At 38.6% G+C, this 17,394-nt stretch overlaps 1 protein-coding gene across 2 annotated transcripts; it reads right to left on the reverse strand.

Moving 5' to 3' along the window:
* Positions 1 to 115: 115 nt before the first annotated feature.
* Positions 116 to 5,295, reverse strand: lhfpl5a (LHFPL tetraspan subfamily member 5a). Of its 2 annotated transcripts, XM_083534286.1 has the most exons (3): positions 4,869 to 5,295; positions 2,019 to 2,258; positions 116 to 1,045 (listed from the first exon to the last, which is right to left on the reverse strand). In XM_083534286.1, exons 1-3 carry the CDS (start codon positions 5,278 to 5,280, stop codon positions 1,035 to 1,037), a joined length of 663 nt encoding a protein of 220 aa, XP_083390412.1. In that variant the 5' UTR covers positions 5,281 to 5,295; the 3' UTR covers positions 116 to 1,034. The 2 variants fall into 2 exon arrangements, with proteins under 2 accessions (XP_083390412.1, XP_083390411.1); XM_083534285.1 differs by lacking the exon at positions 116 to 1,045 and having other exon boundaries at positions 1,481 to 2,258.
* Between the last annotated feature and the right edge of the window lie 12,099 nt (positions 5,296 to 17,394).

A 17,394-nucleotide genomic window follows, 5' to 3' on the forward strand; every position in this document is an offset into this window, starting at 1 on the left:
GGCGATGTTTGAGTAACCGATACGAAGATGCCTTGATAAACGCTTCTCTGAATCTTGGGGATACTTTTACTGATGTTGCTCATAGCAGGATCAGTGATTTTGTTTAGGGTTGGGGTTTTTTTATGTGTAAATGAACGTAGAGTTTTATTGTGAAGGACCGGGACCTCTGCTTGCTTTTTGTATCGAAAGACTTGTCACCTTTGACCTTTTCCAATTTCCACAAGCATGTCCTTTTTTCTTTTTTTTGTTCTTTTTTTTTTCCCCTCTCCTCTCTCTCTCTCTCTCTTTGCTTTTTCTCAGCCGTTACACTCTTGATTGTTTGCTGCTTTCTGTAGTTGTTCTCAATAAAGCCTTGAAAGTCGACAGAGTTGTGTTGGTGTTTTCTGTTAAATATTATTTACAAACGGTCCTTGATCTGTTGTTTCTTCTTGTCCCTCAGCATGTGTTCATCTAACATTTTAAACATGAGAGAGAGAGAGAGAGAGAGAGAGAGAGAGAGAGAGAGAGAGAGAGAGAGAGAGAGAAGACCGACTGACTGGAGCTGACAGGCAGGTTAAGTAAAATACAATTAACCACCCTTTACAGCTGTGCTGAGCTGAAAAGATCTCAAGAACATCAGATCTTGAGGTGGCTAGGCTGCAGGAGGATACTGCCAATCCTGTCAGCCAAGCTGAAGACTTTAACCCTAAACCTATACTACAGCTGAAGACCAGAAAAAGACCACACAATTATATATTTTTACATGGTAAAACACTGAACACTTCTTTGACACAGTGCTAAAACCAATATCTTTTATAATATATATCTATAATTATATATATTTTACCAATTGTACAAAAGCATATTTTTTTTTATATAATCATAAATAATAAGCCGCTGAATGTCTTAATGTCTGAATGAAATAGACGTACATCAAAATAGTGGTAATTATAAATATTAAAAGTAACCTCCTTAATAGAGGGGGGGGGCTCCAGATGTAGACACTCCACAGATGGCTGATGCAGTTTCGTAAGAGGTGCAGAAGCTCAGGGGCGTCATGCTTCTTCTGCAAATTGAAGGAGACAATCATGTATCAGTTTCACAATCTGACCATGCAGAACCTCGGCAGAGTCGCATTCTCAACACGCTGCTGTGCAATGGGATTCTATTGGCTTGTGAAAAGAAATAAAAGTTACCCGAGCATCTATTTTAGGATTGCGTTGCTTGGAAACAAACAGTGAACTGAAGTTTGTTTCAAAGTGGAGGTCATTGTCTTTCGCTTGCTTCTTAGTATTTGTGGTAAAGAAAACATGGGGTGCTCAAAATGTGTTTGAGAATACAACAGGACAAAATGCGGAACAGCTGCCATACAGCTGTGGAAATTGTTACTATAGGAATGAAAATGTATTGGAAGAAACGCATCAAAATAAACCCGATCTACTGTCAGGATGAGGAATTTTTTTAGCTGATCTGCTATCTAGATCGATTTATTTTATTTTAATTAATTTTATTAGAAAAAAGAACCTTTGTATGCACTATATGGGCAAAAGTTTTGGACCTGACCATAAGATTCATTTGTGCTATTTGAACATCCCTTTCCACATTTAGTCCCACATTTATTTGCTGTTATAATAAACTCCACTCTTCTCATATGTGCCACTAGATTTTGGTATGTGCTTGCAATTTTTGCACATTCAGCCACAGGCAGGTTCTGATTTAGATGGCCTTTGGTGCAGTCAGCGTTCCAATTCATCCCAAAGCCGCTTAATGGGGTTGAGGTCTGAGCTCTATAGCACCACTCAAGATCCTTCATTCCAACCCATGTAAACAATGGAGCTGGCTTTGTGCACATGGGCACGGCCATCCCGGAACAGGTTTGGGTCTCCAAGTTCAAGTGAAGGGAAAATTCAATCCTCCCAAATTCAAAGTATTCCTGTGCAATTGTGAGCCTCCATCTTGGTGATAACAGTTTGGGGAAAAAACACACATGGCTGGAAAAGTCAATATTTTTGTCTGTATAGTGTAGCTGATCATTTTACCTTTGCTGTCGTCCATGTGGAAGTCCTCTGGTAGCAGTTTGTCCTGTCTGTTACCGAGCACAAACGCCAGGAAGGCGAGGACGAGGGCGTCGTTGATGCTGATGATGGCCAGGATGTAAGCCCAGCGCACCGTACAGTTCCCCAGCGTGTACTTATCTGTGCGCTGCCCACACATGCGCTTCACCTCCTCCGAGTCCCAGCCGTCTGGGTAAATCATACAGCCTATGACCATACAGGTGGCTGCATGACAGAAGAGCCTGATCACTGATTCATAAAGACCGATGTGACATGTAATACCATATATACATTCTTATGCATATATTTGGGAATAGTCTTATTCCTGGAATTTGATCTTACAATAAACTTTTACCGCCTGTTTTTAATTTTTCTTTATTAATTGCTATAAGGAAAATCTGGTTATTCCTGCTTTAGTGTGCATGCAAACTTTTCACTGTTGAACACCGCAGTGTTCTTATATCCAAGTGAAAGAACAATACTGAAAACATCAAGTTCATATCATCAACACGCTGTGTTTGCTTTCCTCTTATTCAATACCTAACCGTGTTCGTTACCTTGGTTTTGATTTGCTTTCAGATTCTCGTTCTTCGTTCCTGCCTCTGCCTAGTTTATGCTGTTTGCAACATTTGCCTGTTCCCCCTTTATTCTAATTCATGGTTTTTTTTATTTGTCTGCCATTGTTTCATTAAAACGGCTGGTGTGTGTAAGGAAGTGATAGCTCAATGGTTAAGGCTCCTAGTTAGGGATAAGAAGGTCAAGGTTTCAAGCCCAAACATTGCAAAGCTGTAACTGTTGAGCCCTTAAACAAGACCCTTAAGCCTTTTTGCTCCAGGGGTACTATATCATGGCTGATCCTGTACTCTGATACCATCTGAACTTCCTAACAGATTGTATATAAGCTGGTATATAGGGAGATGGTAGCTTAGTGGTTAAGGCATTAGACTTTGGTTCTGAAGGACCAAAGTTCAAATCCCAGCCACACCAAACCAAGCTGTCACTCCTGTGCCCATAAATAAGGCCCTTAACCCCATAGCTGCTCAGTTGTATGAATAAGAATAATGTAATTTGCTCTGGATAAGGGCGTCTGCCAAATGTAAATGTATGCGAAAAACAAATGTGTTGTGATGTATAAGTGACAAGTAAAAGCCTTTTAATTGACAGTGCCATGCTGCTATAGTCCCAATGATAAGTCTTTCTTGCCTCCACCTTATGTCTGAATTTGCTCTAAGATGCACCTTAAAATTTAAACAGCTAAATAGAAAAAAAAAGGACCAAAGCACAGGGAAATAAACCTTACAACATAATCAAAGCTCAGCATAAAATGCACCCATCTATTAAATAAAAACGCTTTGCTACGTTCTATCAAATTATTATAGTGCTGAATTATTACTTAAACCATTTGTCCTTATTGTACCACCAAGTGGAACATTATGCCCCCTCCCACTGACAAGAAGCAATGAAATATGCAAGACCGAGGCAATAAATATGAAAAAGTGTTGCCAGGAAACTCTGGTCAAGGCTGCTTTCACTGCAGGGAGCTAAACTGCGATCTATTATTTAGTGTCATACAATATCTAAGTAGCAGGACAGCTGACACAGGCTCAGGTGTTTGTTTACTGAGTGCTTCTACTCTTACTCACTCTCGCTTTTTAATGAGATGATGGTTTGTAGAGGGGTTTTTCATTTTCAGGAATGTTGCAGGTCTTTTAGGCTTCTGCAACTGTTTGAATGATGTCCAGTATTACAAGGCATTAGACTAAACATTTAGACTTATTCATAACTAATGTTTTTTGTTTAGAGATATGTTACATTTTTGGTAAGAAGATGGTCAGTAAAAATCCCAGGATCATCAGAAAGCCATTACAGGGCCCCTGATTAAGTAAGATCCTTTTGTCTGTATGCTGAATAAATAGATCGGCATTCCCAAATAGAAATGTCAGAATAAATGTGTTTTATAAAGCAGAAGCCGATATCTCCACAAGCTTTTGTATGTAGTAGGGACCGATGGAACTGACCATGGTGCTGAAACCGCAAAGGAGAAGCTCTAGCCATCTTGTTCCAACTTGACACAAAGCAAGCTCCATGAAGATTTTGGTTTACATGGTTTCAGATCTTGAGTGGCCTGCTATAGAGCTCTAACACCTTTTGGGTGAATTGGAAAGCTGACTACACCCCTGTTGTAATTTATTTTTGTTATTTGTAGCATTTAAGGTACATGTTTCTCAAAGTAGGGGCCAGGAGTCTACAAAAAAAAAAGCATTTGTATTCTACTACAGTGGTGGAAATTACAATTGACCATTATTGAAGTTCTAATATTTATTATTAATCTCAGCCAAATGGATGTGACTATAGTCAGTTCAATTGAATCGTTTTCCTTCAAACTAAATCTTGTCCTACTTCAAATTAAACCAAATCTTTCATTTTCTTAAAGACCATCCCAGAAATTCTAAAAGGTTTTCATGACCAATACCATCAATAACCACTAACTGTTAGCCATAAAACCATTACCATAATTTTCATCGTCATATTGTCTGTGTCCATCATTAAATCATCCGAACTGAAGAAACCATTGTAGAAACTTTGGTGGTGTTTTTTTTGTGTCTTAATGGTCCCCATTAGTGTCCAGTACATGCCAATACTTGATCTACCAAAGGTTTCCAAAGCTGGTCTGTTGGCTATAACATACCACCATTTACTAGTAGAGACCCACAGAGACCATTACAGTTTCCAATAAAATCAATATAATTCCCATTACAATCATTAAAACAATTATAAATTAGGTAAAAATGAGTGTGTGTCTGTGTGTGTGTGTGTGGGTGTGTGTGTGTTTACCGGCGGCTAGCTGCATCCACGCACAGATCTTATACACACTACCAGCGTTGCAGAAGAAGAAGAGGCTGAAGCAGCCTATAGTGCCCACAACCAACAAGAAAGAAATTCCTACGAAGAACATGGCTGTCTTAAAAGCTCCAGAGGGAATGGATCCGAAATCCAGAGCGCTTCCTTTACACACCAGTTCTCCCGTGATTGGGTTTCCAATGCAGTAGTGAAAAAGCCCGAAGTATCCGGACTGCGGGGTATCCACACTGTCCCCGATCCAGTAAGGCTGAATAAACACCACCATGGTGATTATGGCAAAGCAGATGGTTAAGATGATCCACAGCACGCCGATTGCTCTGGCGTTTCTCACATAGTTAGTGTGATAGATCTTGGCTGCTTCTTGAGCTGGGATAAGTTTACCCATCGCTGAAGAAGGCCAAAAAAAATAGAGAGAAAACAAACAAACAACAACAACAAAAAAATATATATATATATTTTTAAAGACAAATCTTTAAACCACCGGTTTAATTTGGTGTAAGACTCAAAAGTTCCCCCAACTTGATAAAAAAAAAAAAAAAAAAGGAAAACTCGTAGTACCCAGGTGAAGCTGACCAATCAGATTGAAAGGTAGGCGGGCCTTTCTGGCCGCCCTTTAAAAGTAAAATGTGTACCTACACCCCACATGCGAATGTGGGACTGCTTTAAGAATACTTCATGCCCTTTTCTGGGTCAAAAATACACACTTAAAAATCCTTGAGGATAAAATTTGTTTGTATGAGTTCTTCTGTGTTCAAGAGATCAGTGGTCGAAAGACAAAAGTGGACAAAATTGGCTTAATTTCATATAGAAATAAGTTGTTTTCTAGGGTCACCTGTTCGATCAGTTTTGTGGGTTAAGGCATTGGACTTTGCCACACAAAGCTGCCACTTCCGCCCTTTTACCGATAGCTGCTGAGGTTAAGGGCTTCTGCCGAAATGCTGTAAATGTCAACATGTTCTCCATATGGGTTTCCTCAAAGTTTTTCCAGTTTCCTTCCACTGGCCAATAGGTGGATTGGTTAAGATAAATTTGTGGCCCTTTGTGTATATATGATTCAATTCAGTTTCATTTGTATAGCGCTTTTAACAATTGACACTGTCCCAAAGCAGCTCTACACAGATAAATAAATATATTATAAAATTAGTATGTGTAAGTTTACCTATAAGTTTATCCCTAATGAGCAAACCAATGGCAACAGTGGCAATGAAAAACTCTCTGAGATACTGGAGCCACACTCAAAAGGGAACCCATCCTCAACTGGGTGGCACCGAATGTTTATTCATTACAGTGCCATCATTGTTGGTTTTATTCAGTATAGTGCCATCCCAGATGTACTGTTTAGTGATGGGCGCTTAAATGCAAAACTGTTCATGCAAACTCCAGTCCTAAGCCATTATAGTAAACAATTTTTATTTGTACAATCTGAATTCATACTCATGGTTCCACAGTTGCTCAGTAACTTCTTGGATCTTTAGGCTGTTTATGTGGAACCATCCTCAGCTGCACAGAGAGGTCTCCAGTCTATTGCATGATGGTCTGCAGTAGACTAAATTCCCATTCAGGGTGTGCTCCAAGATTCACACGATACATGGTAACTGAAAGTGGGTATAAACAAATCAATTCCTTATACACTACCAAAATCTTGGGAAGCAAAATGTTGGAAGGACTTTGAGGATGTTGGGAAGAAGGTAGATACAGTTTCATTTTGTAATTATATAATGATTTTTGGACCAGATCATTTAATCCAAAATAATTGCAATCATAATATAATTATGTCATAGGAAAATTCATTGCCTTGATTGGTGACTGTTACAGTGTTAATAGTAATTAAACATGAATCTCCTTTTCGCCTTTGTGTAGTGAAGCTTAAAATAAAAAAAAAATAATAATACATGCATCAGAGATCAGAAAAGTCTTGGACACCTTTAGGGAATATATGGAAACTTTGTTCTATTTACAATGTGCTATGTGATTCTTCTTCCTCCTAATGCTGTTATTATCAATATTATTATATTCCTATTTGTCTAGGATGAATATATTTATCATTATATTTTATTCACTGTATTTTGCATCCACTTCAGTTGCATACAAATATATGTCAGAGCTTATGTGCTTTTATATGCAAACATACAACATGCAAATAGCAGGAGTGTATATGAGAACTTACAGTGCTTTGCTCAGGAAAAATACACTGGTATATTTATGGTTAAGGAGATTTGCATGGTAACACAATTTCTGTTTAAGTTAAAATTGTCACATCAAGCTGTTTATTATTCACTAGAGAGAAAATTTCAGAGCCCTGAGCAGCTCCAGCAGAAAGATGCTAGGTGCTGGAAATAGGTATACATCTATCAACAGTCAGAGTAAGGTGTGAATGAGCTTATTCTTCACTGCACTGTGCATCATATTCTCTGCTGGATCCCATTTTTATTTACACCTCCAGAGCTGTCTCCAGTCAGGTGATCTGTACAAATGGTATATGAAGCAGTTGAACGCAGCAGCGCTTAAATAGCTTAATATTTGCATCGCGGAGTTCTGCGTGTTCCTGTAAACTGAAAAATTATTAATTCATGATAAGAATATGCTGCTTGTGGAGAGTTGGTGTCTTGTTCTATTTTCCATTGAATCCTGTTCAGAGTATTTATATCCTGCTGAGCCTTTTTGTTTGTCAGTCATCTCCCTGTAATCCACTGTAATAGCCCCTGTACATCTTGGACTTGTTATAGAATTATGGAGATTTGTACTTGGATTTGTCTCACTAAATGCGGTCCTGTTCTTAAACAAGAGTAAAATTAGTGTATGTTTTAAATCTAACAAGAAGTAATTCCTACACGGAAATAAAGATTCATATTTTGGCTAGGTTGTCTTGACTATAGTCTACGGTTCAATCTCCTGGACTATCAAATCAAATTCTCAAGACCACCAGAGCTTCAACTCTGGGCCTCATTGTTTGGTAGGAATAAAGATTAGTGGATGCATTTGAGCAATGCAAGATGCTCAACAGGTATTCAAAGCAACTATTTTTTGAAATCTGATATGAGTATTTTGTATGTGGGTGCTTCTTTCATACTCAAACCAGCATAAAGTTGATAACCATTCTGAATGCACACTTTTATTAAGTGGTTTGTCATTAGAGCAACTCCTGAGTTGTTAACATCTGCATCTTCATTCAGTTTATAGGGCTTTTTTTTTCAAGATAGTAGTTTCCATGAACCATGACTGACCTTGTGTGTCGGTTCTATTGCAACAACATCTAAATCTCTAAATCCTCCCTAAATTGTGGCATGACTTATAGAGCTGTAGTAGACTACTGAATACATCTCATTCTTTACAAGCCTCCAAAGTAGTATTAGAAGAATTAGAAGAATACTATTAGGGGTCATTTTATGAAGGGAAAAATAAAGAGGAAAAATAGATCTGTTTCCCCATATTTCTTTTTGTAATATCCGCAGTCAATCCTGGGTAAGCAGTCAAAATCTACTCTGTAATCGAAAAATATTTTTTATAAACTTTATACATTTCTGAAAAAAAATAAAATAAATGTAACTATGATTAGTAATAAAAAATTATTAATCCACAATGGAAAGTCTTACATTTTGTTTTTCTTTTCATTCACTTCCAGTCAAAGTTTTTTTTTATCTATTAGGGTTATTACGTGATATTTTTTATGACATTTTGCCCATAGCATTAAAGTTTAAAAAAATATGCTTGGAAATATAAAATAAGTATTTTTCTACTGATGCAAATACTAATGCAAATTATATGCCAAGTATTATGCAATATAAACCAGTATAGTACAGCATAATAAAGTATATGATAGGGAACATATTTTACATATATAGTAGACACCGTAAGAAAACCCTATAAAGACAGTTAATGAGAGGGACATTCTCAGCTGCATGTTGGCGTTATTTCGACACTAGGAGGCGCTGTAATGTTATGAACCGCAAATTCAGGGCACTTTTTTCGCCCTCCCTCTGACTCACAGTCCTATTGTGACCAAGCCCTATTTCAGTGATCATTCAGAGAACAAGAGAGCAGCTGCCTGTTATAAACCAGGCTTGTTAACACAGACTATTTGATTGTTGGCTCATTGAGCTTAGAGTGTTGTATGCTCTAATTACATTATGCCCATCTATAATCATTTATTTCCGTTTGTGAAGAATGACACTGTCTGATTAAGCAATGGGTGAACCTGGTACCATTATGAGGAAAAGAAAGAAGCAGTGACGCTGTCATTGAGAGGGAAATCATGCCACTAGCATTTCCCCCATCACCTGCCCAGCTATGCATAATTCTTTAATAATTCATGATTAAAATGTATGAATGAATGTCAGTGTGACAATGGAACAATACAATGCGCCATAAAGAAATCAACGAGCCGCTCATCTGCTCAGTTCAACTGTCCTGTTGGCTTGTTTTAAAACAGGGGTCAAGTGACTGACGGAAATTGCCACCTGCATCTGCAGATAGTGAGCTATTTTGCCTAGACACACCAAATGTCATTTAGGATTGGGCACTGACCTCTAAAGTGTTTAATCTGCACATTATGAACGTATTAAGAGTTAAATTACGTGTTAGCAGAGCAGTGTTTGAGTCTGATTGTCACAGCTTATATAGCACTGTTCTAACTTTTTATCCTTTTCATCATTCTTTTTTTTGAACAGTGATGACAAAACTGTAATAAGCTAATTTTATTCTATGGCTCAGCAGGCAGCATGGATGTGAAGTGAGTAGAGAGAATCATTTCTAAATCACACCTCCAGGTTCTTGTGTTCAGTTTGTGTGGAGTTTCACTTTAACCAGTGTGTGCATGGGTTTCTTTGGATTCCTTTCAAAAACATGCTAGTGGGTGGATTGTCTGCGCAACATTGCTCCTTTTCCTGAATTGCATGAATTGTTGCACCAATCCCATTCCCATGGACATGGAATTTTGTTCTGTATCCACGCTGAACCTTATCAGGATTAAACAGTGCGTTGTCAAGCTTCTCAACCACAACAGAAGATGAGAAGTCATCCAATCTTGCAATCTCACCACCTTCGTCCTGGATCCAATCCCTTCAACTACGCTTCAGACAATCTCGCAAGACCTCCTGCCCTTTATCTCCACAGTCATCAACGGGTCCTGAACATCTGGCCATGTGCCAACTACCTTCAAGCAAGCAAGGGTCATTCCCATCTTGAAGAAACCTGCTCTGGATCTATCAGACATCAACAACTACAGACCGGGATCACTTCTCTTCTTTCTGAAGCTCTGGAACGCACTGTTTTTAACTGTCAGTCTGTCTCTCACAGAACAACCTCCATGATCCAAACCAGTCTGGCTTCAAAGCGGCACATTAAACAGAGATGGCCCTTTGGGCTGTTTCTGAGAACCTTCATGCTGCTCGATCAGCCAAGCTGTCATCTGTTCTTGTACTCCTGGACTTTCTTATCTTCAGGAGCCTCTGTATCCACGGAACAGCATGGGAATGGTCCACATCTTCCCCACACAGACTCTCCACTGGTGTCCCACAAGGCTTGGTACTTCATCCCCTCCTTTTCTTCCTCTATACCCACTCTATTGGTGAAGTCATATCCTCACATAGGTTTTCTTACCACTACTGTGCTGATGACACTCAACTCATCTTTTCTTTCCCTGTCTCAGATACCACAGCTTTTGCTTGTATCTCGGCATGCTTGACGCACAGATCTTCATGAATGAGTGCTCATTAAATAAACTTCAACCCCAGGAAAACAGAACTGCTGGTTATCCCAGGTAATTCATCTCCAGGTCAAGATCTCTGAATAAATCTTCATAACTCTCTACTATCCCCTTCATTCACTGCTCGCAACCTTTGGGTAACTATGGGCAATGAACTGTCCTTCTCCTCACATGTCGCTAATGTGGCTCGTTCTTGTTGATTTCTTCTCAACAACATCTGAAGGACTCAACCATTTCTGGCCACACAGGCTGCCCAGGTGCTTGTTCAGTCCCTTGTCATTTCAAAACTGGAATCTTGCAACTTTCTGTTATCTGGTCGACCTCCGAACGCTATTCATCCACTGCAAATGATCCAAAAAGCAACTGCATGACTTGTGTTCAGTCTGCCCAAATTCTTCCTCACCCACCCCAAAACACTGCTGCTTGCATACAAGGCTGAAAATGGACCATCACCATCTTACCCCAGTGACCTCATCACTCCTCGCACTGCACCACGCTGTCTGAGATCCTCCAGCACTGCTCGACTGGTACCACCTTCTCTCAGAATGAGAAGCAAGTAGAAGAACTTGTAGAAGACTCTTCTCTTCTGGCACCGAGGTGGTGGAATGAACTTTCCCAAGATGTCCAAACAGCGGAGTCCCTGACTCTCTTTAAGTGACGGTTGAAGACCTGAAACAGTTCTGAAACACTTAAATTAACACTTTCCAAGTTTGCTTTGTAAAAATCAAGAGTTGTAGTCTGATTTATCTTAAGTTTGTAATCTAGGATACCAATGTTGATTTATTTATTGCTAGAGACTCAAAGCACTTTTGTACGTCGCTAAATGCCACAAATGTAAATGCAAATAGGAAAGAATGCTGAAAGTGAATTGACATGAAATAATGAATGATTGAGCAATCCAGAGTGAAGAACCAAACAGTTTGTTTGACTATTTTGTGAGAAAGTACGAGTGTTGGTAGCAGTCTGATGTACTCAGGGCCTAAGAATGTACTCCTAAACCAAGACTAGCCAATACTGAGTCAAGTTTGAGTCAAAATGCAAGTGAGGCAGAGTGAATATCAAAACCGAAATGAAAAAGAAATTATTTCTTATTAAACTTTTTGAACTGCATATTTATATATATTTTAAGAAAAGACCACACAAACGTTATTTCTACAAACTTTTACATGAGAACTTTGCTTAAGATTGAGCCAAAATGTAAACACAAATGGTACAAAGCTGAGCTGAGATGAGATGAGACTGGTTTTAGATGAGTTTGACAATTCCTACAGCTCTTTGACCCTTTCTTATAAGATCCTTGTTATTTTTTTGTAGTATTTCTCTAAATTCTGCTTGTTTTTAATCATATTCACCCTCACTTGTTAGGATAATACCAAAAGGTTAGATCCTTGTAACTCGAGTAAAAGTATTCGAAGAGTAGGTATTAAGAGTATCTGATTTGAACATTACTTAAGTTTGTTACTCATATTGAACGTAGGTCTTAAGTTGCTCTAGTCCTCAACACCATGACACGTTAGTGAAAAGCCAAAAACAGTTGATTTGTGAGGATGTATTTCCTAAAATGCAAATCTAATGGTACACCTCAAGACTGATAAGAAATTACAAAGTAGTAACGCAATCTTTTAAAAAGGCATCTTCAATTAACAAATGAAATTACAATATCATGTGAACACCTGCTACGATGCTAATTTACCTTCATGTGGAGTATATTAATTTGGTGCAAATCACGTCTAGTACCATCAGATCCCTGTTTAGCAACTTTTTTTTAGCAACTTTTTGCAGAATAAATAAGCAACAAAACGTAATTGGTAATGGTTATTGTCAATCAAAATACAGTGGAGTAAAAAGAAAAAAATATATATTTAATCATAAATGTATTTGAGTAGAGAGTAAAAGTTTATTTTATCTTTGATACTCAGTAAAACTAGAAAGGAGCCAAAACAAAAACCCTAAGTACAGTTAATGAGTTCATTTACTCAAATACTTTACAGCCGGCTGTGTAAAAAACATGCATCTGGCGTCCTTCCTGACAATTCTTATATCCCCTCAAACTATTACATACCAGGATCGAATTTTGAATTCCCAGTTTATATCACAGTTTGCCAACAGAGAAATAATATGATTAGCTGTCAAACTGGTGAGTGTTTTAGCAATTTAAACTCGGTCAAATTCCACACACGCGTATCATTCAGTAACTGAGACAAGGCACATAATCAGGTTACTGTTAACAGCAATTCAATTTTCATGCGCAAAATGGAGCGTTGGGCCTCCGGTGGCTTTATCTTCCATCACCAAAAGCTCAAAATCCCATTTATTTACAGTAATAAGAAGTGTATTAAAAAAATGAGCATTTTTCATAGAAACAAATTGTAACAGTTCGATCCCTTTGATCTTTAATCTTTGCTCGCTGAATGAATTTGAAAGCAATGAACTTCAGCTGTTCATGGATGCATTCATTTTTGCCCTCTGCTAGAAGCAGATGCTCATCTTGTGATGCCTCTTGCCTGAGGTGGAAAAGAGAGCTGTTTTTTGAGACACATTGGGGACACCCTGAATGATCCAGCAAACAAAAGGCTTTCTATAAAAGTGTCTTTTTGCAAGAAATCCACATACGGTTTGTCGATCCTAATCGTACTGATCACACGCTACTCATGCTGTTTATTTTTATATCATTTATTTAACCATGTAGTAGATCCATTGTTAGACATGTTTACAATGTAACAGCAGGGTTTTTCATGCCACACACCGTTCCACTAACAAATCCCTCCTAGCCGGGGGAGCATTAGCCTAGTCCTGTTCACTGCACATGAGCTCCTATAGGCTTTAATGGTCCAGTAAGAGTCGAGTAGTTGTCTGTTCTGCCCACTTGTGCATGAAGCTAGCAAAACTCCCCAGCTGATCCTCTGTGACCTCATGATCCCTCCCCTTCCATATGGGCCACCTTTGTGCCTTGTGTGGCATTAACCTAGCTCAATAAACATACGAGCTCAACCCCCATTCCCAGTGTCCCATATGCACACACCAAGGACTCTCAAGGACCACAAGATTCCCAGTAAGCCCAAACCAACGCATCCGTACTTTAATCAAAGGAGCTCTTAATGCACGCTCATACAACGAATATTCCCGCTGATTCGAAGCTCACTGATTGGCCATTGGAAAGAGCAGCTCTGAATTAAATGATCACAAGCAGCACGTGGAATTTAGAGGAAATATGGTGTTATGACTAACCTAGACGTCCCTCACTTTGTTGCGCAGATGGTAGCGTGTGTATATAAGGTATGTATCCGAGCATATGTGTGTAAGTTTGAATGTGTGTGCCATATGTAGCTCAAGGGCACACTTATCAGATTGATGACCTAAATGAAGTCCGAATCAACTGACTCTGTGTCCTCTTTTTTATGTCCAAATATATGTGTCTGCTCATAAAAGAGCAGTAGACCTCGACACACACATATACACACACATGCCTTTTGTTAAGCGTAGTACAATTACATGGGAGACCCTGTTTGGTGAAACAGAGCACAGCAGGAGATGGCCATTATACAGAGTGGCCTGTGCTGGGGCTTTATTTAATGACTAAATACCCCCCCACCCCCCAGTGACCCCCCCACCTACACACACATACAGCAACATTCAAACATATGGTATATGCATTTGCACTCTAACATATTGCAGCTATTCACACTTTTGCACTCTTACAAACATGACCAGGTGTCATGATTCATGATATATAGTGCTTCTGAGGATGAACTGAACTGTGATTTGAACCTGAGCTAAGGTTACCATCAATGCATGTTCTTCTCATCTCCATGCTGATTTCTGCTGGGTTCTCCAGTTTCTTCCACCTTCACCTTCCAGCTTCCACAGTGCAAAATATGGGCTGTGTAAATTAAACCACTGCCCAAAAAGCTATTAATTAAAAAAAAAGTATACTTGGATAGTCACCATGTTCCATTTTTTATTGTTTACACAGAAGATCATCCTAAACTGTCCACCTCCGGTTTTACTGAATTGCACTTTGATTGGATTGCTCATTCCAGAGTCTTTCCCAGGAACGCTTCATCCAAGGCGGGAAAGTACACACGCTCATGCTTATTAGTGTGGCCAAGCCAAAGAAATTCATGCTTTGAGAGGTGGGAGGAAAAAGGAGGACCTGGATGAAACCCAGACAGACTTTGGGAGAGCATGTAAAACTCCACAAAGGCAAATGCCTGAGCTCAGATTCAACCTGGGACCCTGAAGCTTTTTCAGGTTTTCTTTTGAGATTTTTAAAGAAGTTGAGTTCAGAAAGCCTTTATTTTATTGTTATTTGTAGATTTTCGTTTAATATACATTTGAGTTTAAGTTCATCAATGATCTTATTTCTGTCCTATTGTTAAACCAGAACATTCCAGAGATTTCATAAAGGATCACAGCAACTTTTCCAAGACGTTTTAAAGCTGACACGCTTTGATTCACAGGGTGAAACTGATCTACTGCAGGACCTCCTAAAGCAAGAAGCAGAACTGGGTGGTGCTTTTCATAATGGACATAATATAGAAGAGAAGGTTGACGAGAGTGTCCAGAATTAAAAAAAGGTGCGCAGGAGCAAAAATTAGGAGGTTCATTACTGTCATGTTGAAAATCCATGAAGATGATGAAAAGGTCCCATCTTGTACAAGGAGGCGCCTGGATCTTGATGAACAGAAAAGGCTTTCCGATACGATTCTCTACCACTGCTATTTGTAATCACATGAAGTGAAGTGAAACAATATTTGAGTCATGGATCTAACTCATGTATTATAATATGATATTTAATTTAGTACACTTATATCAATCAGATTACATGATGGATTTTAGTCTTGAAAATCATTTACATTCAGTTATACATAGCAGATTCTTTATGAATTACATTCCACTCATCTTCATTATTTATTAGAAGAGACCAATCAAATGTCCATACAAAGCTAAACCAGGCAGATATTCCTATGCCTATAGGGCCATTTGAAGTTGTCATGCTCTCAACAAACAAAAAACCCCCCCGCAATACATGCATTTTTGCTTAGCTCTGGATCCGTGTTCCCATATTTCTTCTTGGCCAATACAATTCCCAAAAGCAAATACACAAATCAATTACATTTTAAATCACGAACAAGGTCTATTATAAAAAATATGAATCGGCTTATGTTGGCAGAGTCCTAAAGGAAACAGTAAAACTGCGATTATAGAATTAAAGAAAGGACATGAAAGAAAAAAGTACAATATTTTGTCAGTCAAGTACTGTCTGTGTTTATACTAATTAGAAATCTGAAATTGGCTGGTTTTGTCTCTGCATTTATCCAAAGCTACAGTAGGCCCAGACTTCTGAGTAATGCCAGCAACGTTAATACCAACCCTTCCTACATGGGTTTACATGTTTATATTCAGTCATGGAGTAAAGAATTTGCATATCTTTCCATATGTTTAAATAATAATAAATAATATATATTTTTCTAATAATTACCAACATAATTACATTATATAGAAATATAGATAGATACAACTTCATTGTGAATGCATAGTACAAATAGTAGCATTGTGCAAACAGACAAGTGCAGAGAAATATGTTAATATATGTACAGCAAATAAACAAAGGCCAGTGGCAGGAAAAATGTGCAGAAGATGTTTGGCAAGTACAAGTACACTAAGACAAATATTTTTAAATGTAAGAGAGATATTACAGTACAGTGAAAGAAATGCTGTAAAGAAGGAATGTTTTCAAAAATACAAAACAGTTAATAGACAATTAACAAAATGGAAAGTGATTGAACAGAAGAGAAATCAAAATCAAATCAACATTTGGTGTGGACCCCCTTTGCCTGAAAAACAGCATAAATTATTTTAGGTACACATGCACTTCTAGGTACATCAGCAGGTAGGTTGTTCCAAATATAGCACTTTTGTGGATGTAGGCTGCCTCAAATCCTGCTTTCTCTCCATGCAATCCCAGGCAGACTTGATGATGTTGAGATCAGGACTCAGGGCCAAAACTATTACTTCCAGGACTCTTTGTTCCTTTGTATGCTGAAGATAGTTCTTTTTTTGAAAGAATTAAAGAATTGCACTGTACTGGATATTTGGTTTCCTCTCAGGGAGGTTTCCCTTTCCATAGTTGCCACTGGCTTGCTCATTAGGGACTTACATTTATAAGGAACAAATGTATACATTCTTTTATTAATGCTTTATCTCTGTAAAGCTGCTTTTGAAACAATGACCATTGTTAAGAACTATACAAATATAAATGAATTGTATTGAATAGTCTGTATGTTTTTACAGTACAGTACAGTATATATATATAATCAATAGGTGATAACTATATATAACATAGTATAAGATGTGTAAAACTGATCTAACCAAATGTAAGTAAATCATAATAAACCATACAATATAATCTGCCTCTGTTCCTATAACCCAGGACATTCTCATCCTCTTCTCCTTTCATCATCTCTTCATCTTTCTCTAGAAGCCCCAGACTGCTTCGTTTGCTTTAATATTACCTCTTTTGCGCCCCCACCCCCAGCTCTTGTAATTGCCCCCTTTTCCCCAGCGCCGAATCCCGTGGGGTATTTTTCGATTCTGCCCTTTGCCCCCTGCTCTCTGAGGCATTCTCACTTTACAGCCGCTTTAAACGCGCCTCGGATGTAGCCGCCGCCGCCGCCGCCGCTCACGCGCTCCACGACGCCTCCTGTCCGGTGTTTAATTGGCCAATTATTGTTCGGTGGGCGGAGTTACACGGTGCGCGTGGGGCTGGAAGAGTGTCAATCGCCGGCGCTGTAC

This window comes from Silurus aristotelis (genome assembly GCF_946808225.1).
Source record: "Silurus aristotelis genome assembly, chromosome: 28".
NCBI lineage: Eukaryota > Metazoa > Chordata > Actinopteri > Siluriformes > Siluridae > Silurus > Silurus aristotelis.

Coding starts and splice junctions, on each gene's coding strand:
- lhfpl5a (XM_083534285.1), bottom strand. CDS start 5,280: ATGGGTAAACTTATCCCAGCTCAAGAAGCAGCCAAGATCTATCACACT. Junction 2,259..4,868: donor GTGGATGCAGCTAGCCGCCG/GTAAACACACAC, acceptor TCTGTCATGCAG/CCACCTGTATGGTCATAGGC.